Here is a 27,500-nt window from a genome sequence, read left to right on the forward strand (position 1 = left end):
TCCCTCCGACTGTCTCTTTCCCTCCGACTGTCTCTCTCTCCCCCCGACTGTCTCTCTCTCCCTCCGACTGTCTCTTTCCCTCCGACTGTCTCTTTCCCTCCGACTGTCTCTCTCCCTCCGACTGTCTCTCTCCCTCTGACTGTCTCTCTTTCCCTCCGACTGTCTCCCTCCCTCTAACTGTCTCTCTCCCTCCGACTGTCTCTCTCCCTCCGACTGTCTCTCTCCCTCCGACTGTCTCTCTCCCTCCGACTGTCTCTCTCCCTCTGACTGTCTCTCTTTCCCTCCGACTGTCTCCCTCCCTCTGACTGTCTCTCTCCCTCCGACTGTCTCTCTCCCTCCGACTGTCTCTTTCCCTCCGACTGTCTCTCTCCCTCTGACTGTCTCTCTCTCCCTCCGACTGTCTCTCTCTCTCTCCCTCCGACTGTCTCTCTCTCTCTCCCTCCGACTGTCTCTCTCCCTGACTACCACTTCCTGTTTACTTTGGGAGTCAGTCACTTCCTGTTTACTTTGGGAGTCAGTCGTTGGACGAGTGTGCAGCGTGTGGCTGTTGGAGGTTGACGGTGATGTAGGGCGCTGTGGAGCCACGCGGACATATGAAGTATTAAAGTAGTACTCGTCTCTCTGACTTTACTACTCAACTAGTTTTCCTTCAACATAGCGAGGATCTGGTAACTGGAGGGCGGAGCCACACACACACGCACGCACACACACACACACACACACACACACACACACACACACACACACACACACACACACACACACACACACACACACACACACATACCTGAGCTAGTTGGGGCCTGTGTGTCAGCAGAGTACTCGGCCTGTTACTACAAGTACTTCTACTCTGCACTGCAAAACCTTCAGCCTGACATCAAACAGTAGTACACACAGTACCTCACTGTACACAGTATACACAATATACACACAGTACCACACGTGTACATCGCAGAACATAGAGTTGACAATGAAACAGTCTGAACGATACTCTAAAAAGTAATGCATTACTTTTCTTCTGCTGAGAAAAGATTAAGTTACTAATTTCAGTTACTTTCACATCGTGAGGCGTCGACGCCTTTTATGGAGGTTAGAGCAGAACATGAGCAGGAAACCACACACACACACACACACACACACACACACACACACACACACACACACACACACACACACACACACACACACACACACACACACACACACAGTGTCACTTCCTCTTCTCTTGCTGTTTGTTACCTCCAAAACTCAGTTTGCGTCGGAAAGTATCATTACAGCGGAAGTGTGTGTGTGTGTGTGTGTGTGTGTGTGTGTGTGTGTGTGTGTGTGTGTGTGTGTGTGTGTGTGTGTGTGTCACAGTGCTGACAGTTGGAATCACATGTGATGAAGTTTCATCAATTCATAACTTCATGATTTCCTGAGTGGTGCTTTACACCGGACATATAGCCTGTAGCATTGTATCCTGTAGCATTGTAGTATGTGGCATTGTAGTATGTGGCATTGTAGCCTGTAGCATTGTAGTCTGTAGCATTGTAGTCTGTAGTATTGTAGCCTGTAGCATTGTAGCCTGTAGCATTGTAGTCTGTGGCATTGTAGTCTGTAGCATTGTAGCCTGTAGCATTGTAGTCTGTGGCATTGTAGCCTGTAGCATTGTAGCCTGTAGCATTATAGTCTGTAGCATTGTAGCCTGTAGCATTGTAGTCTGTAGCATTGTAGCCTGTGGCATTGTAGTCTGTAGCATTGTAGCCTGTAGTATTGTATCCTGTAGCATTGTAGTATGTGGCATTGTAGTATGTGGCATTGTAGCCTGTAGCATTGTAGTCTGTGGCATTGTAGTCTGTAGCATTGTAGCCTGTAGCATTGTAGTCTGTGGCATTGTAGTCTGTAGCATTGTAGTCTGTGGCATTGTAGCCTGTAGCATTGTAGCCTGTAGCATTGTATCCTGTAGCATTGTAGTATGTGGCATTGTAGCCTGTAGCATTGTAGTATGTGGCATTGTAGTATGTGGCATTGTAGTATGTGGCATTGTAGCCTGTAGCATTGTAGTATGTGGCATTGTAGCCTGTAGCATTGTAGTCTGTGGCATTGCAGTCTGTAGCATTGTAGCCTGTAGCATTGTAGTCTGTGGCATTGTAGTCTGTAGCATTGTAGTCTGTGGCATTGTAGCCTGTAGCATTGTAGCCTGTAGCATTGTATCCTGTAGCATTGTAGTATGTGGCATTGTAGCCTGTAGCATTGTAGTCTGTAGTATTGTAGCCTGTAGCATTGTAGCCTGTAGCATTGTAGCCTGTAGCATTGTAGTCTGCAGTTGTACTTCCGCCTCATGTTACTGAGAGGAGTGTCAGCACCTTGTCTGAACACCAGGGGTCAGTGGAGTGACTTTTCTATTGTTGGTGAACCGCTGAACCGTTGGTGAACCATCACAGTGAACCGTTGCAGTGAACCGTTGGTGAACCATCACAGTGAACCGTTGCAGTGAACCGTTGGTGAACCATCACAGTGAACCGTTGCAGTGAACCGTTGGTGAACCATCACAGTGAACCGTTGCAGTGAACCGTTGGTGAACCATCACAGTGAACCGTTGCAGTGAACCGTTGGTGAACCATCACAGTGAACCGTTATAGTGAACCGTTGGTGAACCATCGTGAACCGTTATAGTGAACCGTTGGTGAACCATCACAGTGAACCGTTATAGTGAACCGTTGGTGAACCGTCACAGTGAACCGTTGCAGTGAACCGTTGGTGAACCATCACAGTGAACCGTTGCAGTGAACCGTTGGTGAACCATCACAGTGAACCGTTGCAGTGAACCGTTGGTGAACCATCACAGTGAACCGTTGCAGTGAACCGTTGGTGAACTATCACAGTGAACCGTCACAGTGAACCGTCATAGTGAACCGTTACAGTGAACCGTTGGTGAACCGTCACAGTGAACCATCACAGTGAACCGTTGAACCGTTGGTGAACCATTACAGTGAACCGTTGAACCGTTACAGTGAACCGTCACAGTGAACCGTTGGTGAACCGTCACAGTGAACCGTTGGTGAACCATCACAGTGAACCGTTGGTGAACCGTTGAACCGTTGGTGAACCATCACAGTGAACCGTTGGTGAACCATCACAGTGAACCGTTGGTGAACCGTTGAACCGTTGGTGAACCGTCAGCCATCTTGTCCTCTCAGTGGACTGACACTCAATGATCACATGGTTCAAGTTTCATAGCTCCTCCTAGCATTAGCTCCAAGCTGGCCCCGCCCCCAACATCAGCTCAGCCTGGAAGCACCCCTGACCTACAGCAGGCTCCTCCCACCACAGAAGCTCCGCCCACATCAGTCTGAACTCTTGTGGAGCTTTAACATCTTAAAAATGTTGAAACTTAAAAGTAAAAAAAAAGACAAGAGTAAAAAATTAAACTAAGACGTCAGTTTATTTCTTCTGTTACCATGGTAACCAGCCCGTCCCAGAATGCAGTGATTCACTTGAACAACTTTAATAATTAGAACAATAAAAACTCAGTGAGATTTTTATTTTACAGTGTGTGTGTGTGTGTGTGTGTGTGTGTGTGTGAGTGTGAGTGTGAGTGTGTGTGTGAGTGTGAGTGTGTCAGTGTGTGTGTGTGTGTGTGTGTGTGTGTGTGTGTGTGTGTGTGTGTGTGTGTGTGTGTGTGTGTGTGTGTGAGTGTCAGCGGTCCAGGACGTAGGTCTTGTACAGACGGTTCATCTGCTCCAGGAAGATGAAGGTAAGGACGGTGTGCGGCCCCAGACGAGCGTAGTACGGAGTGAAACCTTTCCACAGGGAGAAGAAGCCTTCCTTGCCTACCACACGCACCAACACCTCCTACACACACACACACAGTCAGTGATAGTCATGTGACCGAGCTGAGGCTCCGCCCACATCCTCCACTCACCAGTCCGTTCTTGTACTCCGGCTTCCCGTCAATCATCCTCATGTTCTGGATCCTGGAAGAGAACAGGTGGTTGGTAGGGAGGCTGGTAGGTAGGGAGGTAGGTAGGTAGGTAGGTAGGGAGGGAGGTAGGCTGGTAGGTAGGTAGGTTGGTTGGTAGGCTGGTAGGTAGGTAGGGAGGTAGGCTGGTAGGGAGGTAGGCTGGTTGGTAGGTAGGTAGGCTGGTAGGTAGGGAGGTAGGCTGGTTGGTAGGTAGGTAGGTAGGTTGGTTGGTAGGCTGGTAGGTAGGTAGGGAGGTAGGCTGGTAGGGAGGTAGGCTGGTTGGTAGGTAGGTAGGCTGGTTGGTAGGTAGGCTGGTTGGTAGGTAGGTAGGCTGGTTGGTAGGTAGGTAGGCTGGTTGGTAGGTAGGCAGGCTGGTAGGTAGGTAGGCTGGTTGGTAGGTAGGTAGGCTGGTAGGTAGGTAGGCTGGTAGGTAGGCTGGTTGGTAGGTAGGTAGGCTGGTAGGTAGGTAGGGAGGTAGGCTGGTAGGGAGGTAGGGAGGTAGGCTGGTTGGTAGGTAGGTAGGTAGGCTGGTAGGTAGGTAGGTAGGCTGGTTGGTAGGTAGGTAGGCTGGTAGGTAGGGAGGTAGGCTGGTTGGTAGGTAGGTAGGTAGGTTGGTTGGTAGGCTGGTAGGTAGGTAGGGAGGTAGGCTGGTAGGGAGGTAGGCTGGTTGGTAGGTAGGTAGGCTGGTTGGTAGGTAGGCTGGTTGGTAGGTAGGTAGGCTGGTTGGTAGGTAGGTAGGCTGGTTGGTAGGTAGGCAGGCTGGTAGGTAGGTAGGCTGGTTGGTAGGTAGGTAGGCTGGTAGGTAGGTAGGCTGGTAGGTAGGCTGGTTGGTAGGTAGGTAGGCTGGTAGGTAGGTAGGGAGGTAGGCTGGTAGGGAGGTAGGCTGGTTGGTAGGTAGGTAGGCTGGTAGGTAGGTAGGTAGGTAGGCTGGTTGGTAGGTAGGTAGGCTGGTTGGTAGGTAGGCTGGTTGGTAGGTAGGTAGGCTGGTTGGTAGGCTGGTTGGTAGGTAGGTAGGTAGGCTGGTTGGTAGGTAGGTAGGCTGGTTGGTAGGTAGGTAGGTAGGCTGGTTGGTAGGCTGGTTGGTAGGTAGGTAGGCTGGTTGGTAGGTAGGTAGGCTGGTTGGTAGGTAGGCTGGTTGGTTGGTAGGTAGGTAGGCTGGTTGGTAGGTAGGTAGGTAGGCTGGTTGGTAGGTAGGTAGGTAGGTAGGCTGGCTGGTAGGTAGGCTGGTTGGTAGGTAGGTAGGTAGGCTGGTTGGTAGGTAGGTAGGCTGGTTGGTAGGTAGGTTGGTAGGTAGGCTGGTTGGTAGGTAGGTAGGTAGGCTGGTTGGTAGGTAGGTAGGCTGGTTGGTAGGTAGGTAGGCTGGTTGGTAGGTAGGTAGGTAGGTAGGTAGGCTGGTTGGTAGGTAGGTAGGTAGGTAGGTAGGCTGGTTGGTAGGTAGGTAGGCTGGTTGGTAGGTAGGTAGGTAGGTAGGTAGGCTGGTTGGTAGGTAGGTAGGCTGGTTGGTAGGTAGGTAGGCTGGTTGGTAGGTAGGTAGGTAGGTAGGTAGGCTGGTTGGTAGGTAGGTAGGTAGGTAGGTAGGTAGGTAGGTAGGTAGGTAGGTAGGTAGGTAGGTAGGTAGGTAGGTAGGTAGGCTGGTAGGTTGGTTGGTTACATGTTTTGTCTCAAAAGAGAACTTGAGGTTAGTAGAAGGTCAGAAAAGGAAGCAGTACATGGATCAGAACTCTGACCCGTGGTTAATGGTGGATCAGAACCTGATACCGGTACTGGATCAGGACCCGATACCCGATACCGGTACTGGATCAGAACCCGATACCGGTACTGGATCACCACCAGTCTCACCTGGTCTTCACGATGTCCACAGGCATGGAGGCGGCCGTCGTCACCAGGCCGCTGATCATACTGGCGCAGAAGTGACACAGGATGTCGTCTCCGAAGTAACCTGGTCGGGAACATGCAGCGTCACACCAGCAGGTGTGTGTGTGTGTGTGTGTGTGTGTGTGTGTGTGTGTGTGTGTGTGTGTGTGTGTGTACCTGTGTCGAGGAGTGCTTGTTTGGACTGGGAGTACGAGGCCAGCTGAGCAGCGTTGACCACCACTGCTCGGGCCATGGTGGGGATGCAGCCCTGAAACACACCGTCATGAGGAGCTATGGTGACGAAGAGGAGGAAGAGGAGGAAGAGGAGGAAGAGGAGCTCACCCTCCACAGCGTGGTCACTCCTTCTTCTCTGGTGATACGAACCAGGGCGTTGAACACGTTACTGTATCCTCTGCGCTGGTCCACCGGCAACCTGCAGCCACAGGGCTAGCATCAGGCTAACAGAAAGGCTAGCATCAGGCTAACAGGGCTAGCATCAGGCTAACAGAAAGGCTAGCATCAGACTAGCAGGGCTAGCATCAGGCTAACAGAAAGGCTAGCATCAGGCTAACAGGCAACCTGCAGCCACAGGGCTAGCATCAGGCTAACAGGGCTAGCATCAGGCTAACAGGCAACCTGCAGCCACAGGGCTAGCATCAGGCTAACAGAAAGGCTAGCATCAGGCTAACAGGCAACCTGCAGCCACAGGGCTAGCATCAGGCTAACAGAAAGGCTAGCATCAGGCTAACAGAAAGGCTAGCATCAGGCTCACAGGAAGGCTAGCATCAGGCTAACAGGGCTAGCATCACGCTAACAGGAAGGCTAGCATCAGGCTAACGGTCCTCACCGTCCATCCGCCGTCATGCGGATCAGAGCGACCTCTGCTGGCGTTCCCACGAAGGCTCCGGTGGCTCCGGCCGTCATGCCGATGAGCGCCTGCAGGGGGAGCAGCCCGTTAGCACGTTAGCATTCTAGCACGGCGCACTGGCCGCCCGCGGGGACGTCACCTTGAGCAAGAAGTTTGGCGGCCGGCCGTCGTCTCCGGTCATCTTCTCAAACAGGATGGTGTAGATCCCCAGACGGGTGGTGGTGTAGGTGGCCTGGCGCAGCAGACCTGCTGACAGACTGACCACACAGGGACACCTCAACACCTGGACCACCAGGGACACCTGGACCACCAGGGACACCTCAACACCTGGACCACCAGGGACACCTGGACCACCAGGGACACCTCAACACCTGGGACACCTGGACCACCAGGGACACCTGGACCACCAGGGACACCTCAACACCTGGACCACCTGGGACACCTGGACCACCAGGGACACCTCAACACCTGGACCACCAGGGACACCTCAACACCTGGACCACCTGGGACACCTGGACCACCAGGGACACCTGGGACACCTCAACACCTGGACCACCAGGGACACCTCAACACCTGGACCACCTGGGACACCTGGACCACCAGGATAGTGACCAGGGTAGTTACCAGGGTAGTTAAGGGGGATAGTTACCAGGGAAGTTACCAGGGTAGTGACCAGGGGGGTAGTGACCAGGAGAGTGACCAGTGTAGTGACCAGGGTAGTGACCAGGGGGGTAGTGACCAGGAGAGTGACCAGGATAGTGACCAGGGGGGTAGTGACCAGGATAGTGACCAGGATAGTGACCAGGGTAGTTCCCAGGGGGGTAGTGACCAGGAGAGTGACCAGGATAGTGACCAGGGGGGTAGTGACCAGGGGGGTAGTGACCAGGAGAGTGACCAGGATAGTGACCAGGGTAGTGACCAGGGGGGTAGTGACCAGGGTAGTGACCAGTGTAGTGACCAGGGTAGTTAAGGGGGACAGTTACCCGGTGTAGATGCCCCCCACCCCCTCGTTCCTCAGGATGGACGTCAGAGCGTGGAAACTGGTCTTGTACTCTCGAGCTTTGGTTCCTTGGCCACTGAGCTGCATCCGGTTCTTCACCAGGTCCAACGGCTGCACGAACACCGTGGCCCCCATCCTGCACACACACACACACACACACACACACACACACACACACACACACACACACACACACACACACACACACACACACACACACACACACACACACACACACACACACACACACACACACACACACACAGTGAGACGATGGGCTCCTCGCTGGTTGGTTAGTTCTGGTTGACCTGGTGAACCTGTCAGGTCCCGTCACAGAGGACGTCAGGCAGTGAGGGTACAGATTCCTCCATGACACCTCCCCGCTGTGACGAGCTCCTCCGTTACCCCCCACCCGACCCCTGCCGTTAGCCGTTAGCCGCTAGCCGCTAGCCGCGAGCAGCTCTCACCCCGCCAGGCCGCCGAACAGGAACTTGATGCTCTTCGGGGACGTCTTAGGCTTTGCCTCCGCCATGTTCGGCCTGGTTCGGCCTGGTTCGGCTCGGTCAGTGACGGTATGTGTGCCTCCGGGCCGGACGGCGCTCTGTTGCCGGTGCAAGGTGACTCTGGAGCGGACAGGTCCGAGACGGCGGAGGAAGGCTGACCAATCGGGGACGAGCCGAACACACTGCGACCAATCAGGAGCCGCGAGCGGAAACACCCGAACCCACAGCAGTGGTCGGAACCATGTGTGGGTCCGTTGTAGCACGGGGGAACAGAGTGAAGGAAACACACAACACAGCGAAGGTTTCTCCGGAGATGACGTCATCTCTGAGCTTGTGTAACGTGACGCTGACACAGTGAAAGACTGACGAAATGTTCAGAACGGAGCAGGGTCACGTGATCAGTGTTGACTTTAAAAAAAAATATATATATTTTCGGAGCATCGCATCAGTCAGCGTGAAATTATGGTTTGATAAAACATAATGACCACTAAATCTGTGGAGAACAGAAATCCTGATCTTTGATGGAGAGTGTGGAGCAAAGCTCATGTCGAGGAGAATTTATTACGTCACAAAAGTCTGAGAAACCTTCAATAACATGCTGAGAATAGCCATTGTAAGAGAGTTCTCAGAGTGACGTCACTAAGAGCCACTTTACTCTCAGGGTGTTCAGTGAAGACGGACCAGGTGGGATCATGTTCACAGTAGATTTGGGTTGTTGGGGTTCTAGGGGTTCCAGGACTCAGGATTGGACTGAGTAGAACGAAGACGAGGAGCATCAACTGTTGTACTGCTGGAAACTAACAGGTGATCAATGGATCAACACATGGCAGGGGTAGTTTAAAAGCAGCTTACCGTTCTTCCCATTGGTTAAACGCTGCTGCTGTGGACGTCACGCTGATCACATGACCTCCGACCTCATGGGCTCTAGAACCAGCACAAGGTTCTAATGGACTTCAGCCTCTATCTGTTCATGTTCTACATAGAACAACGTTTTGTTCCTGCCTAATATTTCAACAGTTCATCTGGACATAGACTGACTGTAACAACAACAATAACAACAACAACAACAACAACAACAATAACAACAATAATAACAATAGTAATGATAATAATAATACTGATAATAATGATAATGTTAATGATTATAATAATAATAATGATAATGATGATAATAATAATTATAATAATGATAATAATAATAATAATAATGATAATGATGATAATAATAATGCTTATGATAATAATAATAATAATAATGATAATGATGATGATGATAATGATGATGATGATAATAATAATAATAATAATAATAATGATAATATTAATAATGACAACAATAATAATAATAATGATAATAATAATGATAATAATAATGATGATAATAAATATAATAATAATGATAATAATAATGATGTTAATAATGATAATAACAATAATAATGATAATGATGATAATGCTAATGCTAATGATAATGATGATAATAATAATGATGATAATGCTAATGCTAATGCTAATAATAATAATGATAATAATAATGATAATAATAATGATAATAATAATGATAATAATAATAATAATGATAATGATGATAATGCTAATGCTAATGCTAATGACAATGATGATAATAATAATGATGATAATGCTAATGCTAATAATAATAATGATAATAATAATGATAATGATAATAATAATGATAATGATGATAATGCTAATGATAATGATAATGATGATAATAATAATGATGATAATAATAATAATAATAAGCTTCGACCCCAGAGGAACACGGACCCACTCGGGGTGAGACTACATTACCCAGCAGGCCCCGCGCGGCCCGTTGCCCGGCAGCAGGACTGTTGGCTCGCGGGGCGGCGAGCTGCTCACACTGACGGAACAGACGAAACAGACGAATTCAACTCCACCGGGACGTTTCCAGCGGTCTAACGGGAGCACCGGGACACCGGGACACCGGGAGCCACCGTCTAAGGAGGTGTTAATGCTTTTACATCGCGGTTGTTGTGGATGCTAGGTGGCTAACGTTAGCTTCAGGAGAGTGGAGCCACTGAACGTGTCTGTTCTGTTCTGTTCTATTCTATTCTGTTCTTCAGTTGCCATAAATCCGTGATTAATCGTAGGCCAGCTCAGGATGTGTCATTTCAAAATAAAAGAAAATTGAAAGTTTGAATATGACGAGAAGTACAACATGATTTCCTCCAAACTTCCTGGTGGTCATGACGTCATTCCGGTCCAGGATAGTTCTGTTCATATCCTGGATTTCTGAATAAGAGAACTTTGAAAACTCAGCAAACAATCCTGCTCCCTGCAGCGCCCCCTGTCTGCAGCACCCCCCCCTCAGCCCCCCCTGTCTGCAGCCCCCCCTGTCTGCAGCGCCCCCTGTCTGCAGCCCCCCCTCAGCCCCCCCATGCAGCCTGAGGTCTGGGGAAGAGGCGACCGGCTCCTTCTGAAGAATCAACCGTACGACGAGAGTCTGGAGGTGGAGGAGGAGGAGGTGGAGAGTCCTCGACTGTCTCTGGTAACTCTCTCTCTCTCTCTCTGCAGTGTGTCCTCTCTCTCTCTGCAGTGCGTCCTCTCTCTCTCTGCAGTGTGTCCTCTGTCTCTCTGCAGTGCGTCCTCTGTCTCTCTGCAGTGTGTCCTCTCTCTCTCTGCAGTGTGTCCTCTGTCTCTCTGCAGTGTGTCCTCTCTCTCTCTGCAGTGTGTCCTCTGTCTCTCTGCAGTGCGTCCTCTCTCTCTCTGCAGTGTGTCCTCTGTCTCTCTGCAGTGCGTCCTCTGTCTCTCTGCAGTGTGTTCCTCTCTCTCTCTGCAGTGTGTCCTCTGTCTCTCTGCAGTGTGTCCTCTCTCTCTCTGCAGTGTGTCTCTGTCTCTCTGCAGTGTGTCCTCATCTCTCTGCAGTGTGTCCTCTGTCTCTCTGCAGTGCGTCCTCTGTCTCTCTGCAGTGTGTCCTCTCTCTCTCTGCAGTGTGTCCTCTGTCTCTCTGCAGTGTGTCCTCGGTCTCTCTCTCTCTGCAGTGTGTCCTCTCTCTCTCTGCAGTGTGTCCTCTGTCTCTCTGCAGTGCGTCCTCTGTCTCTCTGCAGTGTGTCCTCTCTCTCTCTGCAGTGTGTCCTCTGTCTCTCTGCAGTGCGTCCTCTGTCTCTCTGCAGTGTGTCCTCTCTCTCTCTGCAGTGCGTCCTCTGTCTCTCTGCAGTGCGTCCTCTGTCTCTCTGCAGTGTGTCCTCTCTCTCTCTGCAGTGTGTCCTCTGTCTCTCTGCAGTGCGTCCTCTGTCTCTCTGCAGTGTGTCCTCTCTCTCTCTGCAGTGTGCATCCTCTGTCTCTCTGCAGTGTCGTCCTCTGTCTCTGCAGTGTGTCCTCTCTCTCTCTGCAGTGTGTCCTCTGTCTCTCTGCAGTGCGTCCTCTGTCTCTCTGCAGTGTGTCCTCTCTCTCTCTGCAGTGCATCCTCTGTCTCTCTGCAGTGTGTCCTCTGTCTCTGCAGTGTGTCCTCTCTCTCTCTCTGCAGTGTGTCCTCTGTCTCTCTGCAGTGTGTCCTCTGTCTCTCTGCAGTATGTCCTCTCTCTCTCTGCAGTGCGTCCTCTGTCTCTCTGCAGTGTGTCCTCTCTCTCTCTGCAGTATGTCCTCTCGTCTCTCTGCAGTGTGTCCTCTCTCTCTCTGCAGTGTGTCCTCTTGTCTTCTGCAGTGTGTCCTCTGTCTCTCTCTGCAGTATGTCCTCTCTCTCTCTGCAGTGTGTCCTCTGTTTCTCTGCAGTGTGTCCTCTGTCTCTCTGCAGTGTGTCCCCTGTCTCTCTGCAGTGTGTCCTCTCTCTCTCTGCAGTGTGTCCTCTCTCTCTCTGCAGTGTGTCCTCTGTTCTCTCTGCAGTGTGTCCTTTGTCTCTCTGCAGTGTGTCCTCTGTCTCTCTGCAGTGTGTCCTCTCTCTCTCTGCAGTGCGTCCTCTGTCTCTCTGCAGTGTGTCCTCTCTCTCTCTGCAGTGTGTCCTCTGTCTCTCTGCAGTGTGTCCTCTCTCTCTCTGCAGTGTGTCCTCTGTCTCTCTGCAGTGTGTCCTTTGTCTCTCTGCAGTGTGTCCTCTGTCTCTCTGCAGTGTGTCCTCTCTCCTCTCTGCAGTGCGTCCTCTGTCTCTCTGCAAGTGGTTGTCCTCTGTCTCTCTGGCAGTGTGTCCTCTCTCTCTCTGCAGTGTGTCCTCTGTCTCTCTGCAGTGTGTCCTCTCTCTCTCTGCAGTGTGTCCTCTGTCTCTCTGCAGTGTGTGTCCTCCAGAAGGACAGGTCTCAGCCTGATGTCGGCCAACAGCAGCAGTGGAGACTCAGACCAGGAGCACAGTCCTGAGGTCAAAGGTCAGCCGGGGCGGAGCCCTGAGGAGGAGGCAGGAGGAGTCTGATGAAGACTCTGAGGAGGAGGAAGAGGAGGAGGAGGAGGAGAGGAGTCAGCAGGAGGTCCAGACGGAGCGTACGACCCGGCGGACTACGTCAACCTGCCGGTTTCCACGGAGATCAGAGAGCTGTTCAAGTACATCACCCGGTACGTAGTACTGCTACTGCTACTGCTACTGCTACTGCTACTGCTACTGCTACTGCTGCTACTGCTACTGCTACTGCTGCTACTTACTACTACTGCTACTGCTACTACTGCTACTGCTACTGCTACTGCTACTACTGCTACTGCTACTGCTGCTACTGCTACTACTACTACTGCTACTACTACTACTGCTACTACTGCTACTGCTACTGCTACTGCTACTACTGCTACTGCTACTGCTACTGCTGCTACTACTACTACTGCTACTGTTGCTGCTACTGCTACTGCTACTGCTGCTACTACTGCTACTGCTCCTGCTACTACTGCTACTGCTGCTACTACTGCTACTGCTACTGCTACTGCTACTGCTACTGCTGCTACTGCTACTACTGCTACTACTGCTACTGCTACTACTGCTACTGCTGCTACTACTGCTACTACTGCTGCTACTGCCTACTGCTACTGCTACTACTGCTACTGCTACTACTGCTACTGCTACTGCTACTACTGCTGCTACTGCTACTACTGCTACTACTGCTGCTACTGCTACTGCTACTGCTGCTACTGCTACTACTGCTACTGCTACTACTGCTACTGCTACTACTACTGCTACTGCTACTACTGCTGCTACTGCTACTACTGCTACTGCTACTGCTACTACTGCTGCTACTGCTCACTACTGCTACTACTGCTGCTACTGCTACTGCTACTGCTACTGCTGCTACTGCTACTACTGCTACTGCTACTACTGCTACTGCTACTGCTACTACTGCTGCTACTGCTACTACTGCTACTACTGCTGCTACTGCTACTGCTACTGCTGCTACTGCTACTACTGCTACTGCTACTACTGCTACTGCTACTACTGCTGCTACTGCTACTGCTGCTACTACTACTGCTACTACTGCTACTGCTACTGCTACTACTACTAAAACTACTACTACTACTACTACTACTACTACTACTACTACTACTACTACTACTACTACTACTACTACTACTACTACTTCTTGCCTCCGTCTTGCTGTTCCTGGTTCTGGGGGTCAGAGTGAGGTCAGAACTGAGTTTTCCCACTGACCCTGAACGCACCACCAGCTCATGGCAGCAACTACTGATGTCATACTGCTACAACCAATCAGCTTTCAGCTTCACCCACATGCTCCTCCTTCTCCCCCTCCTCCTCCTCTTCCTCTTCTTCATCCTCCTCCCCTTCGTCTTCCTCCTCCTCCTCCCCCCCTCCTCCTCCTCCCCCCTCCCCCCTCCTCTTCCTCCTCCTCCTCCTCCTCCCCCTCCCCCCTCCTCCTCCTCCTCCCCTCCTCCTCCTCCTCCTCCTCCCCCCCCCCTCCTCCTCCTCCTCACCCCCCCCTCCTCCTCCTCCCCCCCTCCTCCTCCTCCTCACCCCCCCCCTCCTCCTCCTCCTCCCCCCCTCCCTGCTCCTCCTCCTCCTCCTCCCCCCCTCCCTCCCCCCTCCTCCCCCCTCCCTCCTCCTCCTCCTCCTCCTCCAGGTACTCCCCTCAGTCAGTGGACTTGGATCACAGTCTGAAGCCGTTCATTCCAGACTTTATTCCAGCTGTTGGAGACATTGATGCTTTTCTGAAGGTACACACACACACACACACACACACACACACACACACACACACTCAGTGGCTGTGTGATGCGTTCAGGTTCCGCGGCCCGATGGGAAACCAGACGTTCTGGGTCTGGAGGTTCTGGACGAACCGAGTGTGAAACAGTCGGATCCTACGGTGATGTCACTGTGGCTGTCAGAGGAGAGCAAGCAGCACACTGCAGAGGTACACACACACACACTGCAGAGGTACACACACACACACACACACTGCAGAGGTACACACACACACAGTGCAGAGGTACACACTCACACTACAGAGGTACACACACACACACACACTGCAGAGGTATACACACTGCTGAGGTACACACACACACACTGCAGAGGTACACACACTGCAGAGGTACACACACACACACACACTGCAGAGGTACACACACACACTGCTGAGGTACACACACACACACACACACACACTGCAGAGGTACACACACTGCAGAGGTAGACACACACACACACACACACACACTGCAGAGGTACACACACACACACACACACACTGCAGAGGTACACACACACACTGCAGTGGCACACACACACACACACACTGCAGAGGTACACACACACACACACACACACACTGCAGAGGTACACACACTGCAGAGGTAGACACACACACACACACACACACACACACACTGCAGAGGTCCACACACACACACTGCAGAGGTCCACACACACACTGCAGAGGTACACACACACACACACACTGCAGAGGTACACACTCACACTGCAGAGGTACACACACTGCAGAGGTAGACACACACACACACACACACACACTGCAGAGGTACACACACACACACACTGCAGAGGTACACACACACACTGCAGTGGCACACACACACACACTGCAGAGGTACACACACACACACACTGCAGAGGTAGACACGCACACACACACACACACACTGCAGAGGTCCACACACACACTGCAGAGGTACACTCACACTACAGAGGCACACACTCACACTACAGAGGTACACACACAGTGCAGAGGTACACACACACACTACAGAGGCACACACTCACACTACAGAGGTACACACACACTGCAGAGGTCCACACACACACACACACACACACACTGCAGAGGTACACACACACTACAGAGGCACACACTCACACTACAGAGGTACACACACAGTGCAGAGGTACACACACACACTACAGAGGTACACACACACACTACAGAGGTACACACACACACTACAGAGGTACACACACACTACAGAGGTATACACACACACACACACACACACACAGTGCAGAGGTACACACAGTGTGGCGTGGTGTCCTGCAGGTGAAGGTGAGCAGCGTGCCCCTCCCCCACTCCAACCCCCGCCTGGTGGACAGTTGGATCCAGAGCATCGGCGCCCTGCACCGCTCCAAGCCGGCGGCGAGCGTCCAATATGGCCGCCGCATGCCGGACGTGGACGTGCTGATGCAGGAGTGGCCGGCGCAGCTGGAGGAGCGTCTGCAGCGGCTGCGCCTGCCGCCGGCGCGGCTGCGCTGCAGCCTGGAGCGCTACGTGGACCTGGTCTGCTCCCTGCTGGACGTCCCGCTGTACTGCTCCCGCCTGCAGGCGCTGCACCTCATCTTCAGCCTGTACCTGGAGTTCAGAGACTCCGCCCACTTTGTGCAGAGGGCACACTGACCCCCCCACCCCACACTGACCCCCCTCACTGACCCCCCACACTGACCCCCCCACACACACACACACTGACGCCCCCACCTCCACACTGACCTCCCCACACTGACCCCCCCCACACACACACACACACTGACACCCCCACCTCCACACTGACCTCCCCACACTGACCCCCCCCCACACACACACACACACACTGACACCCCCACCTCCACACTGACCTCCCCACACTGACCCCCCCACACTGACCCCCCCCCACACACACACACACACACACTGACACCCCCACCTCCACACTGACCCCCCCACACTGACCCCCCCACACTGACCCCCCCCCACACACACACACACACTGACACCCCCACCTCCACACTGACCTCCCCACACTGACCCCCCCACACTGACCCCCCCCCACACACACACACACACTGACACCCCCACCTCCACACTGACCCCCCTCACTGACCCCCCACACTGACCCCCCCACACACTGACCCCCCCCCCACACTGACCCCCCCACACTGACCCCCCTCACTGACCCCCCACACTGACGCCCCCACCTCCACACTGACCTCCCCACACTGACCCCCCCCACACACACACACACTGACACCCCCACCTCCACTCTGACCCCCCTCACTGACCCCCCCCACACACACACACACTGACGCCCCCACCTCCACACTGACCCCTCCCACACTGACCCCCCCCACACACACACACACACACTGACACCCTCCCCCCCAGGAATGCGTGCAGGAATGTCCAAGTGCTCCCTGGGAAACCTCTGGTGGTATAAATAGATGTTGTTGTTGTTGTTGTTGTTGTTGTTGTTGTTCTGCAGCGGAGCTCCAGCTTTTCTAGGATAAGGACAGAAGTGTGACCGTAGAACAATAAAGAAACTAGAAGTGGACGGGATCAACAGTGAAGACAATCCAGGTCATTAAAGGAAGGTGGACACCCTGAGGAAGAAGCTCCTCCTCTTCCGCCGTGAGGAGCCGCCATGTTGGATGGGTCACTGCCTCCAGTACATGCAGTTGTACTGAGGAAGCTGGAGTCCGTCTGTCATAATAATCACACCACATTTACACACAAAACTGATCATTAATGCTGAGATACTTTGTTTGAAGCATTTTAACAAACACTGACATGATATGGAGCGTTAATAAATGTTTAGATTGAGAGTGAGGGCCACGGCCCTTATGTACTCCAATAACACAGGCATGTATACATGTTTAGAGTATTGTGTGCTGTGAGTATATTCACTTCATTGTAACGGTTTCAGGCACGTACACACACACTACCCTACCCTACCCTACCCTACCACAGCTCTTTTTACTGTTGGAATAAATCTTTCACTAAGACAATATTGTTTTTTGGTGTGTGTGCGAGCAGATTCATGACACACAGTTTTATGTAACGTATTTAAACTCTTCAGCTGCTTCAGGTTTTTGTGAACAAAGTTGCTCTTTCTCTGAACTCTCGTTGACTCTGGTGCTCCTGGACACACCGGAGCGCGAGGAGACCCATCCAATATGGCGGCGGCGCTGCGTCACCCTCCAGCACGGAACGAGGCGTCTGACTGTGAGCAGTACGGCCTTGGGGCCGCCCACAGAGCGTCTGTCACCGTGACGTCACTTCCTGTAGTCTTAGACAAACGTAAAGAAACGAGCGATTCTCCTGAAAGATTCGTAAACATGAATTAGAAGGTTAAAGTTGCAGTTTGGAGCGAAACCAACCGGAAGTCTGTGAAATGTTTCCGTTTCCCGTCATGCACCGCGCTGTTATTGTCTGACGACTGTCATGGCGGCTGCAGGCTGCGTCCTCCTCCGGAGCCTGAGCCGGTCCAGACCCGAGTCTGGTCCGGACCGGACCCGGTCCGGACCCCGTCCCTCACAGGTCAGGGCTTTTACTGATCCTGTCCACCTGTCTCTCTCCTCCCACCTGTCTCTCTCCTCCCACCTGTCTCTCTCCTGTCCACCTGTCTCTCTCCTGTCCACCTGTCTCTCCTGTCCACCTGTCTCTCTCCTCCCACCTGTCTCTCTCCTGTCCACCTGTCTCTCTCCTCCCACCTGTCTCTCCTGTCCACCTGTCTCTCTCCTCCCACCTGTCTCTCTCCTGTCCACCTGTCTCTCTCCTGTCCACCTGTCTCTCTCCTCCCACCTGTCTCTCTCCTGTCCACCTGTCTCTCTCCTCCCACCTGTCTCTCTCCTCCCACCTGTCTCTCCTGTCCACCTGTCTCTCTCCTCCCACCTGTCTCTCTCCTGTCCACCTGTCTCTCCTGTCCACCTGCCTCTCCTCCCACCTGTCTCTCCTGTCCACCTGTCTCTCTCCTGTCCACCTGTCTCTCTCCTCCCACCTGTCTCTCTCCTGTCCACCTGTCTCTCTCCTCCCACCTGTCTCTCTCCTCCCACCTGTCTCTCTCCTCCCACCTGTCTCTCCTGTCCACCTGTCTCTCTCCTCCCACCTGTCTCTCTCCTGTCCACCTGTCTCTCCTGTCCACCTGCCTCTCCTCCCACCTGTCTCTCCTGTCCACCTGTCTCTCTCCTCCCACCTGTCTCTCTCCTGTCCACCTGTCTCTCTCCTGTCCACCTGTCTCTCTCCTGTCCACCTGTCTCTCTCCTCCCACCTGTCTCTCCTGTCCACCTGTCTCTCTCCTGTCCACCTGTCTCTCTCCTCCCACCTGTCTCTCCTGTCCACCTGTCTCTCTCCTGTCCACCTGTCTCTCTCCTCCCACCTGTCTCTCCTGTCCACCTGTCTCTCTCCTCCCACCTGTCTCTCCTGTCCACCTGTCTCTCTCCTGTCCACCTGTCTCTCTCCTGTCCACCTGTCTCTCTCCTCCCACCTGTCTCTCCTGTCCACCTGTCTCTCCTGTCCACCTGTCTCTCTCCTGTCCACCTGTCTCTCCTGTCCACCTGTCTCTCTCCTCCCACCTGTCTCTCCTGTCCACCTGTCTCTCTCCTGTCCACCTGTCTCTCCTGTCCACCTGTCTCTCTCCTCCCACCTGTCTCTCCTGTCCACCTGTCTCTCTCCTGTCCACCTGTCTCTCCTGTCCACCTGTCTCTCTCCTGTCCACCTGTCTCTCTCCTCCCACCTGTCTCTCCTGTCCACCTGTCTCTCTCCTGTCCACCTGTCTCTCTCCTCCCACCTGTCTCTCCTGTCCACCTGTCTCTCTCCTCCCACCTGTCTCTCCTGTCCACCTGTCTCTCTCCTGTCCACCTGTCTCTCTCCTGTCCACCTGTCTCTCTCCTCCCACCTGTCTCTCCTGTACACCTGTCTCTCCTGTCCACCTGTCTCTCCTGTCCACCTGTCTCTCTCCTCCCACCTGTCTCTCCTGTCCACCTGTCTCTCTCCTGTCCACCTGTCTCTCCTGTCCACCTGTCTCTCTCCTCCCACCTGTCTCTCCTGTCCACCTGTCTCTCTCCTGTCCACCTGTCTCTCCTGTCCACCTGTCTCTCTCCTGTCCACCTGTCTCTCCTGTCCACCTGTCTCTCTCCTGTCCACCTGCCTCTCCTCCCACCTGTCTCTCTCCTCCCACCTGTCTCTCTCCTCCCACCTGTCTCTCCTGTCCACCTGTCTCTCTCCTCCCACCTGTCTCTCTCCTGTCCACCTGTCTCTCTCCTGTCCACCTGTCTCTCTCCTCCCACCTGTCTCTCCTGTCCACCTGTCTCTCTCCTCCCACCTGTCTCTCCTGTCCACCTGTCTCTCTCCTGTCCACCTGTCTCTCTCCTGTCCACCTGTCTCTCCTGTCCACCTGTCTCTCTCCTGTCCACCTGTCTCTCTCCTCCCACATGTCTCTCTCTGTCCACCTGTCTCTCCTGTCCACCTGTCTCTCCTGTCCACCTGTCTCTCCTGTCCACCTGTCTCTCTCCTCCCACCTGTCTCTCCTGTCCAGCTGTCTCTCCCCTGTCCACCTGTCTCTCCCCTGTCCACCTGTCTCTCCTGTCCACCTGTCTCTCTCCTCCCACCTGTCTCTCTCCTGTCCACCTGTCTCTCTCCTCCCACCTGTCTCTCCTGTCCACCTGTCTCTCCTGTCCACCTGTCTCTCTCCTCCCACCTGTCTCTCCTGTCCAGCTGTCTCTCCCCTGTCCACCTGTCTCTCCCCTGTCCACCTGTCTCTCCTGTCCACCTGTCTCTCTCCTCCCACCTGTCTCTCCTGTCCACCTGTCTCTCCTGTCCACCTGTCTCTCTCCTCCCACCTGTCTCTCTCCTCCCACCTGTCTCTCTCCTCCCACCTGTCTCTCCTGTCCACCTGTCTCTCTCCTCCCACCTGTCTCTCTCCTGTCCACCTGTCTCTCCTGTCCACCTGTCTCTCTCCTCCCACCTGTCTCTCTCCTCCCACCTGTCTCTCCTGTCCACCTGTCTCTCCTGTCCACCTGTCTCTCTCCTCCCACCTGTCTCTCTCCTCCCACCTGTCTCTCCTGTCCAGCTGTCTCTCCCCTGTCCACCTGTCTCTCCCCTGTCCACCTGTCTCTCCTGTCCACCTGTCTCTCTCCTCCCACCTGTCTCTCCTGTCCACCTGTCTCTCCTGTCCACCTGTCTCTCTCCTCCCACCTGTCTCTCTCCTCCCACCTGTCTCTCTCCTCCCACCTGTCTCTCCTGTCCACCTGTCTCTCTCCTCCCACCTGTCTCTCTCCTCCCACCTGTCTCTCCTGTCCACCTGTCTCTCCTGTCCACCTGTCTCTCTCCTCCCACCTGTCTCTCTCCTCCCACCTGTCTCTCCTGTCCACCTGTCTCTCTCCTCCCACCTGTCTCTCCTGTCCACCTGTCTCTCTCCTCCCACCTGTCTCTCCTGTCCACCTGTCTCTCTCCTGTCCACCTGTCTCTCCTGTCCACCTGTCTCTCTCCTGTCCACCTGTCTCTCTCCTCCCACATGTCTCTCTCTGTCCACCTGTCTCTCCTGTCCACCTGTCTCTCCTGTCCACCTGTCTCTCTCCTCCCACCTGTCTCTCCTGTCCAGCTGTCTCTCCCCTGTCCACCTGTCTCTCCCCTGTCCACCTGTCTCTCCTGTCCACCTGTCTCTCTCCTCCCACCTGTCTCTCTCCTCCCACCTGTCTCTCCTGTCCACCTGTCTCTCCTGTCCACCTGTCTCTCTCCTCCCACCTGTCTCTCTCCTCCCACCTGTCTCTCCTGTCCACCTGTCTCTCTCCTCCCACCTGTCTCTCTCCTCCCACCTGTCTCTCTCCTCCCACCTGTCTCTCCTGTCCACCTGTCTCTCTCCTGTCCACCCGTCTCACCTGGATGTCCTGCAGCAGCTGGGTGATGTTGTCCCTCTGCTTTGTCTCTCAGGCGTCTCTGGTCTGCAGGGACGTCCTGCGGGTGGTGGAGGTGCGGCGCTACACCAGAGACCTGGGCTCCCCGGTCTACTTCCCCCAGGCTGTCCTCCGTGGTGAGACCCTCACACCTGTCCCTCCTGTCTCACCTGTCCCTCCTGTCTCACCTGTCCCTCCTATCTCAGCTGTCCCTCCTGTCTCTCATGTCTCACCTGTCCCTCCTCTCTCAGCTGTCTCTCATGTCTCACCTGTCTCATGTCTCAGCTGTCTCTCATGTCTCACTTGTCTCCAGGAGAGGACCTGTATGACGTCACGCTGACAGACGGGGACTGCAGAGTCCAGGTGACTCTGGACCCTGGTCTGAACAGCCTGGTGGAGAGACGTGTCCTCTTTCCTGGACGGACAGTGTACAGCTCCACCTTCAGCGCCGCCATGAGTGCTCAGCTCCCAGCGGCCCCCTTGTCCTCTGGAGGTTTGGACAGGTGAGTGGGGCGGAGGGGGCGGAGCCGTGTGATGTCACAGACAGGTGTGGTCCTCCTGCAGCTTTCCGGCTGGTGTGGGCGGAGCTAAGGGACGAGGTGCAGGACGGAGGAGGCGCCGGGACGGAGGACTGGAACAGACTGCCGTGGTTCGGGTCCTCGCCACCTGCAGGTGAGTGATGACATCATCGTTGGAGAGGAAGCAGGGCCCTGACTGCCGGACCTGTTGTGGACAGGGTCTCCGGTCCCCCTGAGAGCCAATCGGAGCGTCTTCCTGCCGCTGTGGAACCGCGTGGACCCCAGCGGGGCGGCGTGGACAGAAGCTCCGCCCCTGAGGACGACCCGGAGGAGGACGAAGGTATCGGTCTGTGGTTCTGGATCCCCGCGGTCCAGTTCCTGCTGACCGCTCAATGTTTGGTCTGCAGGTGGACGTCCCGAGACAAGCGTCTCCGAGCTCAGACACGACTTCCTGTCCAGACGGCGCCGCCTCACACGGGGCACCGTGGAGCGTCAGCTGATCGTACGCATCATCGACAAGTCACACCTCATGTACTACGGCAAGACGGACCGGAACTGCCAGTGTCCATACAAGGTAAGTCCTCAGTCCTCCTCCCACCTGGAGACACCTGGAGACTCCTGGAGAACTGGTGTGTGTGTGTGTGTGTGCAGGCGTTGCTGGAGGTGTGTGACCCTACAGGAAGTGTGTGTGTGGTGATGTGGAACAGTGTGTGTGTGCGTTGGTTCTGCCACCTGACGCCTGGTGACATCATCACCCTGAGACGCTACAGAGTGAAGGCGCTCTACCCAGCGCCGTCTGACGACATCGGTGAGGTTCTGCTGTTGGTTCTGTTCGGCTGTGGTTGGCGGGCTGTAACCCCCAGCATGCCTTGCTTCTGTGTGTGTGTGTGTGTGTGTGTGTGTGTGTGTGTGTGTGTGTGTGTGTGTGTGTGTGTGTGTGTGTGTGTGTGTGTGTGTGTGTGTGTGTGTGTGTGTGTGTGTGTGTGTGTGTGTGTGTGTGTGCAGAGATCAGTGTGAACAGCAGGAACCCCCACACACACATCTCAGTGCTCCCAGAATCCTCTGTTGCCCCCGCCCACCTGCCGGCTCCGCCCACCTATACCTTCTACAACAGGTACAGTCTCTGGCTCCACCCACATCTCTTACAATGGTCTACAGAGACCTGCTGGTGGTCTACAGAGACCTGCTAATGGTCTACAGAGACCCGCTGGTGGTCTACAGAGACCTGCTGGTGGTCTACAGAGACCTGCTAATGGTCTACAGAGACCCGCTGGTGGTCTACAGAGACCTGCTGGTGGTCTACAGAGACCTGCTAATGGTCTACAGAGACCCGCTGGTGGTCTGCAGAGACCCGCTGGTGGTCTACAGAGACCCGCTGGTGGTCTGCAGAGACCTGCTAATGGTCTACAGAGACCCACTGGTGGTCTGCAGAGACCCGCTGGTGGTCTGCAGAGACCTGCTGGTGGTCTACAGAGACCTGCTGGTGGTCTGCAGAGACCTGCTAATGGTCTACAGCGACCTGCTGGTGGTCTACAGAGACCCGCTGGTGGTCTGCAGAGACCTGCTAATGGTCTACAGCGACCTGCTGGTGGTCTGCAGAGACCTGCTGGTGGTCTACAGAGACCCGCTGGTGGTCTGCAGAGACCTGCTGGTGGTCTACAGAGACCTGCTGGTGGTCTGCAGAGACCTGCTGGTGGTCTGCAGAGACCTGCTAATGGTCTGCAGAGACCTGCTGGTGGTCTACAGAGACCTGCTGGTGGTCTGCAGAGACCTGCTGGTGGTCTGCAGAGACCTGCTAATGGTCTGCAGAGACCTGCTAATGGTCTACAGCGACCTGCTGGTGGTCTGGTGTGTCCTCAGCCAGGAGGTCCTGGAACAGCCCCATGGCGCCCTGTGTGATGTCATCGGTCTGCTGACCTTCTCTGGGCGATCGGAGCGAATCAGGAGTGAGGGTAGGTGTTGCCATGGCGACAGCAGAACCGAGTCCAGAAGAGAACGACCCATGATCTGATTGTTTATCCAGGCGGCCAGGGGGCGGGCCTTCTGGAGTACCGCTGGCTGCGATTGGACGACGGAGCCAGTGACCAGCCAATCATGGTGAAGCTTTTCTCCACGTCTCAGCCTGAAGTCCACCAGCAGCTGTTGCCAAGTCAGTCTGTCTGACTGTCTGTCTGACTGTCTCTGTCTGACTTCTGTCTCTGACTGTCTGTCTGACTGTCTGTCTGACTGTCTCTGTCTGTCTGTCTGACTGTCTCTGTCTGACTGTTTCTGTCTGACTTCTGTCTCTGACTGTCTGTCTGACTGTCTGTCTGACTGTCTCTGTCTGACTTCTGCCTCTGACTGTCTGTCTGACTGTCTGTCTGACTGTCTCCATCTGACTGTCTGTCTGACTGTCTCTGTCTGACTGTCTCCGTCTGACTGTCTCTGTCTGACTGTCTCTGTCTGACTGTCTCTGTCTGACTTCTGTCTCTGACTGTCTCTGTCTGACTGTCTCCGTCTGACTGTCTCTGTCTGACTGTCTGTCTCTGAATGTCTCCGTCTGACTGTATCCGTCTCACTGACTGTCTCCATCTGACTGTCTCTGTCTGACTGTCTGTCTGTCTCTGACTGTTGTTGACTGTCCTGTGTCTCCAGTGTCGGTGGTGGTCCTCCGCAGACTGAAGGTGGTCCACTGTCCCCTGTCCTGCTTCCTGACCAACACCACCTTCACTCAGGTGTACGGCACAGGTAAGGCCCCGCCCTCCATCAGTCACCTGATTGGTCCGTCTGTCCTGACTCCGCCCTGTCTTCTGATTGGCTGACGGGCAGGCCACCATTCACAGATGGCTTACCGGAGGCTCCGCCCCGTCCGGCGCTTCCTGCGATGGCTCCGCCTTCAGGATGAAGGACAGGTGCTCAGCCGGGCTCTGATTGGAGGAGCCTTCGTGTTCCCGCCTCTTCCCGTTTCCTTGGAAACGTACCTGCGGAGCAGAGAAGGTCAGCCGACTGCTGGTCAGGGGGGACGCTGTAGGCCCGGAGGCCATGTCGGTCTGGTTTCACCTGCAGGGGCTGAGTGACGCGTTCAGGAGCATCACGTAACTCCGCCCTCCCACATGCTAGCGAGCTGCGGGGCTGAACAGTAGCTAGGCTACAAGCTAATTGTCATTAGTGAGCTGGAACACCATGAGCAGCTCCTGGTAGAGCGGCGGGTTAGCAGAGCAGCAGGTTAGCAGAGCAGCAGGTAGCAGAGCAGCAGGTTAGCAGAGCAGCAGGTAGCAGAGCAGCAGGTTAGCAGGTAGCAGAGCAGCAGGTTAGCAGGTAGCAGATTAGCAGAGCAGCAGGTTGGCAGGTTAGCAGGTAGCAGAGCAGCAGGTTAGCAGAGCAGCAGGTTGGCAGAGCAGCAGGTTAGCAGGTAGCAGAGCAGCAGGTTAGCAGAGCAGCAGGTTAGCAGAGCAGCAGGTTGGCAGAGCAGCAGGTTGGCAGAGCAGCAGGTTAGCAGGTAGCAGAGCAGCAGGTTAGCAGAGCAGCAGGTTAGCAGAGCAGCAGGTTGGCAGAGCAGCAGGTTGGCAGAGCAGCAGGTTAGCAGGTTAGCAGAGCAGCAGGTTTACAGAGCAGCAGGTTAGCAGGTTAGCAGAGCAGCACTGACAGACTGGAATGATGCATCAGCTTCACGCGGCCCAATCATGTTACCCACAAACCAACACACCTCAACTTTGACTCCGCCCACATTGGGGCTCGTTGAGCTCATCAAGGCTCCCGGGTCCAGGTCCAGCAGACCAGGTCCTGGAGACCAGATCCAGGAGACCAGGTCCAGGAGACCAGGTCCAGCAGACCAGGTCCTGGAGACCAGGTCCAGGAGACCAGGTCCAGCAGACCAGGTCCTGGAGACCAGGTCCAGCAGACCAGGTTCAGGAGACCAGGTCCAGCAGACCAGGGGCCTGAGACCAGGACCCCATGACTCAGCTTTTGCTGTGATCCTGACCAGGTGACCCGGGGTTCCTACGAGGGGCGGAGCTTCAGAGGGCCATGGAGCGGCTTTGTTACCGGGAGCGACGGACCTTCTGTATCCAGGCGACGGTTACCATGGTTACCACGGTAACCTGCCGCCACGTTGTTGTTATTGTCTTTGACCCTGCTGGTCCTGACGCTTCGCTCGTCCTGCAGGACGAGCGCCGCTGGTTCTGGACGGACATGACTTCCTCCTGCCCCTCCCCCCTGCCCTCCTGTCCCCCGTCCTCGTGCCCCCCCCTCCTGCCCTCCTGTCCCCCGTCCTCCCCGTCCTCCTGCCCCCCCTTCCAGCCCTCCTGCCCCCCGTCCTCCCGGTCCTCCTGTGTCCAGGTGTCTCCGTCCTCAGCACGCAGTCCGAGGACGACTTGCAGGTCAGAGCCACGTCCAGACGTGTGTCCTCCAGTCCACATGGGGGCGCTGTGTCCCTCTGTAAGGCTTCCAGTCTGTAAAGTCTTTTCTTTCTTTAATCTCTGTTTCTAGAACAAACAGTTTGAAGAAGAAGAAACTGTCTTCCTCTGAAGCTCCCCGGTCAGTTTCACACCTCCAGCCCCTGACGTCCTCCATGTTTGTAGTCCTGCAACAGGCCGTCCTCCATGTTTGTTGTCCTGTAACAGGCCGTCCTCCATGTTTGTTGTCCTGTAACAGGCCGTCCTCCATGTTTGTAGTCCTGTAGCAGACCGTCCTCCATGTTTGTAGTCCTGTAGCAGACCGTCCTCCATGTTTGTAGTCCTGTAACAGACCGTCCTCCATGTTTGTAGTCCTGCAACAGGCCGTCCTCCATGTTTGTTGTCCTGTAACAGGCCGTCCTCCATGTTTGTAGTCCTGTAACAGGCCGTCCTCCATGTTTGTAGTCCTGTAGCAGACCGTCCTCCATGTTTGTAGTCCTGTAGCAGACCGTCCTCCATGTTTGTAGTCCTGTAACAGACCGTCCTCCATGTTTGTAGTCCTGTAACAGGCCGTCCTCCATGTTTGTAGTCCTGCAACAGACCGTCCTCCATGTTTGTAGTCCTGCAACAGACCGTCCTCCATGTTTGTAGTCCTGTAGCAGGCCGTCCTCCATGTTTGTAGTCCTATAGCAGGCCGTCCTCCATGTTTGTAGTCCTGTAACAGGCCGTCCTCCATGTTTGTAGTCCTGTAACAGGCCGTCCTCCATGTTTGTAGTCCTGTAGAAGGCCGTCCTCCATGTTTGTAGTCCTGTAACAGACCGTCCTCCATGTTTGTAGTCCTGTAACAGGCCGTCCTCCATGTTTGTAGTCCTGTAACAGGCCGTGTGTGTGTGTGTGTGTGTGTGTGTGTGTGTGTGTGTGTGTGTGTGTGTGTGTGTGTGTGTGTGTGTGTGTGTGTGTGTGTGTGTGTGTGTCCAGGTGTCCATGGCGCTCCCTCCAGCAGGACGACCACAGTGGGACTGGTGAGTTGACTGGTTGACTCATAGTGACGCTCCACTAAAGATTCCTGTGTATGTTTGGTGAAGCCACTAGAGGGCGCTGTCTGACAACACGTCTGACAACACGTCTGACAACACGTCTGACAACACGTCTGACAACACGTCTGACAACACGTCTGACAACACGTCTGACAACACGTCTGGACAACACGTCTGACAACACGTCTGACAACACGTCTGACAACACGTCTGACAACACGTCTGACAACACGTCTGGACAACACGTCTGGACAACACGTCTGACAACACGTCTGACAACACGTCTGGACAACACGTCTGACAACACGTCTGGACAACACGTCTGGACAACACGTCTGACAACACGTCTG

At 54.3% G+C, this 27,500-nt stretch overlaps 3 protein-coding genes across 3 annotated transcripts in view; 2 read left to right on the plus strand and 1 right to left on the minus strand.

Annotated features, from left to right (window-relative positions):
* Positions 1-3,408: 3,408 nt before the first annotated feature.
* On the minus strand, positions 3,409-8,326 carry slc25a11 (solute carrier family 25 member 11). The gene is made up of 9 exons (XM_080522139.1): positions 8,136-8,326; positions 7,652-7,804; positions 6,808-6,925; positions 6,648-6,736; positions 6,143-6,233; positions 5,978-6,068; positions 5,786-5,885; positions 3,908-3,959; positions 3,409-3,837 (listed from the first exon to the last, which is right to left on the minus strand). The coding sequence occupies exons 1-9, from the start codon at positions 8,198-8,200 to the stop codon at positions 3,682-3,684; spliced, it is 915 nt and encodes a 304-aa protein (XP_080378265.1). The 5' UTR covers positions 8,201-8,326; the 3' UTR covers positions 3,409-3,681.
* Positions 8,327-9,883: 1,557 nt separating this feature from the next.
* On the plus strand, positions 9,884-16,200 carry ift46 (intraflagellar transport 46 homolog (Chlamydomonas)). Its single transcript, XM_080522146.1, is given in 7 exon segments — positions 9,884-10,701; positions 12,415-12,541; positions 12,543-12,586; positions 12,589-12,689; positions 14,192-14,285; positions 14,354-14,482; positions 15,623-16,200. Coding segments are annotated over 7 exon segments (960 nt in total). The 5' UTR covers positions 9,884-10,590; the 3' UTR covers positions 15,977-16,200.
* Positions 16,201-17,505: 1,305 nt separating this feature from the next.
* Positions 17,506-27,500, plus strand: part of LOC308148627 (uncharacterized protein) — a gene marked incomplete at its 5' end in the record, with an annotated part of 14,841 nt that continues 4,846 nt past the window's right edge. Inside the window, 17 exons of the mRNA XM_080522121.1 lie at positions 17,506-17,629; positions 17,787-17,869; positions 21,260-21,359; positions 21,536-21,725; positions 21,787-21,894; positions 21,959-22,080; positions 22,148-22,314; positions 22,392-22,548; positions 22,746-22,854; positions 23,601-23,692; positions 23,764-23,889; positions 24,375-24,467; positions 24,549-24,716; positions 25,705-25,814; positions 25,884-26,098; positions 26,208-26,255; positions 27,092-27,135. Coding sequence (XP_080378247.1) covers positions 17,506-17,629; positions 17,787-17,869; positions 21,260-21,359; positions 21,536-21,725; positions 21,787-21,894; positions 21,959-22,080; positions 22,148-22,314; positions 22,392-22,548; positions 22,746-22,854; positions 23,601-23,692; positions 23,764-23,889; positions 24,375-24,467; positions 24,549-24,716; positions 25,705-25,814; positions 25,884-26,098; positions 26,208-26,255; positions 27,092-27,135 — 2,056 coding nt within the window. The remainder of the gene's footprint in view (positions 17,630-17,786; positions 17,870-21,259; positions 21,360-21,535; positions 21,726-21,786; positions 21,895-21,958; positions 22,081-22,147; positions 22,315-22,391; positions 22,549-22,745; positions 22,855-23,600; positions 23,693-23,763; positions 23,890-24,374; positions 24,468-24,548; positions 24,717-25,704; positions 25,815-25,883; positions 26,099-26,207; positions 26,256-27,091; positions 27,136-27,500) is intronic.

This window comes from Blennius ocellaris, assembly GCF_963422515.1.
Source record: "Blennius ocellaris genome assembly, contig: SCAFFOLD_58, whole genome shotgun sequence".
Taxonomy (NCBI): Eukaryota; Metazoa; Chordata; class Actinopteri; order Blenniiformes; family Blenniidae; genus Blennius; species Blennius ocellaris.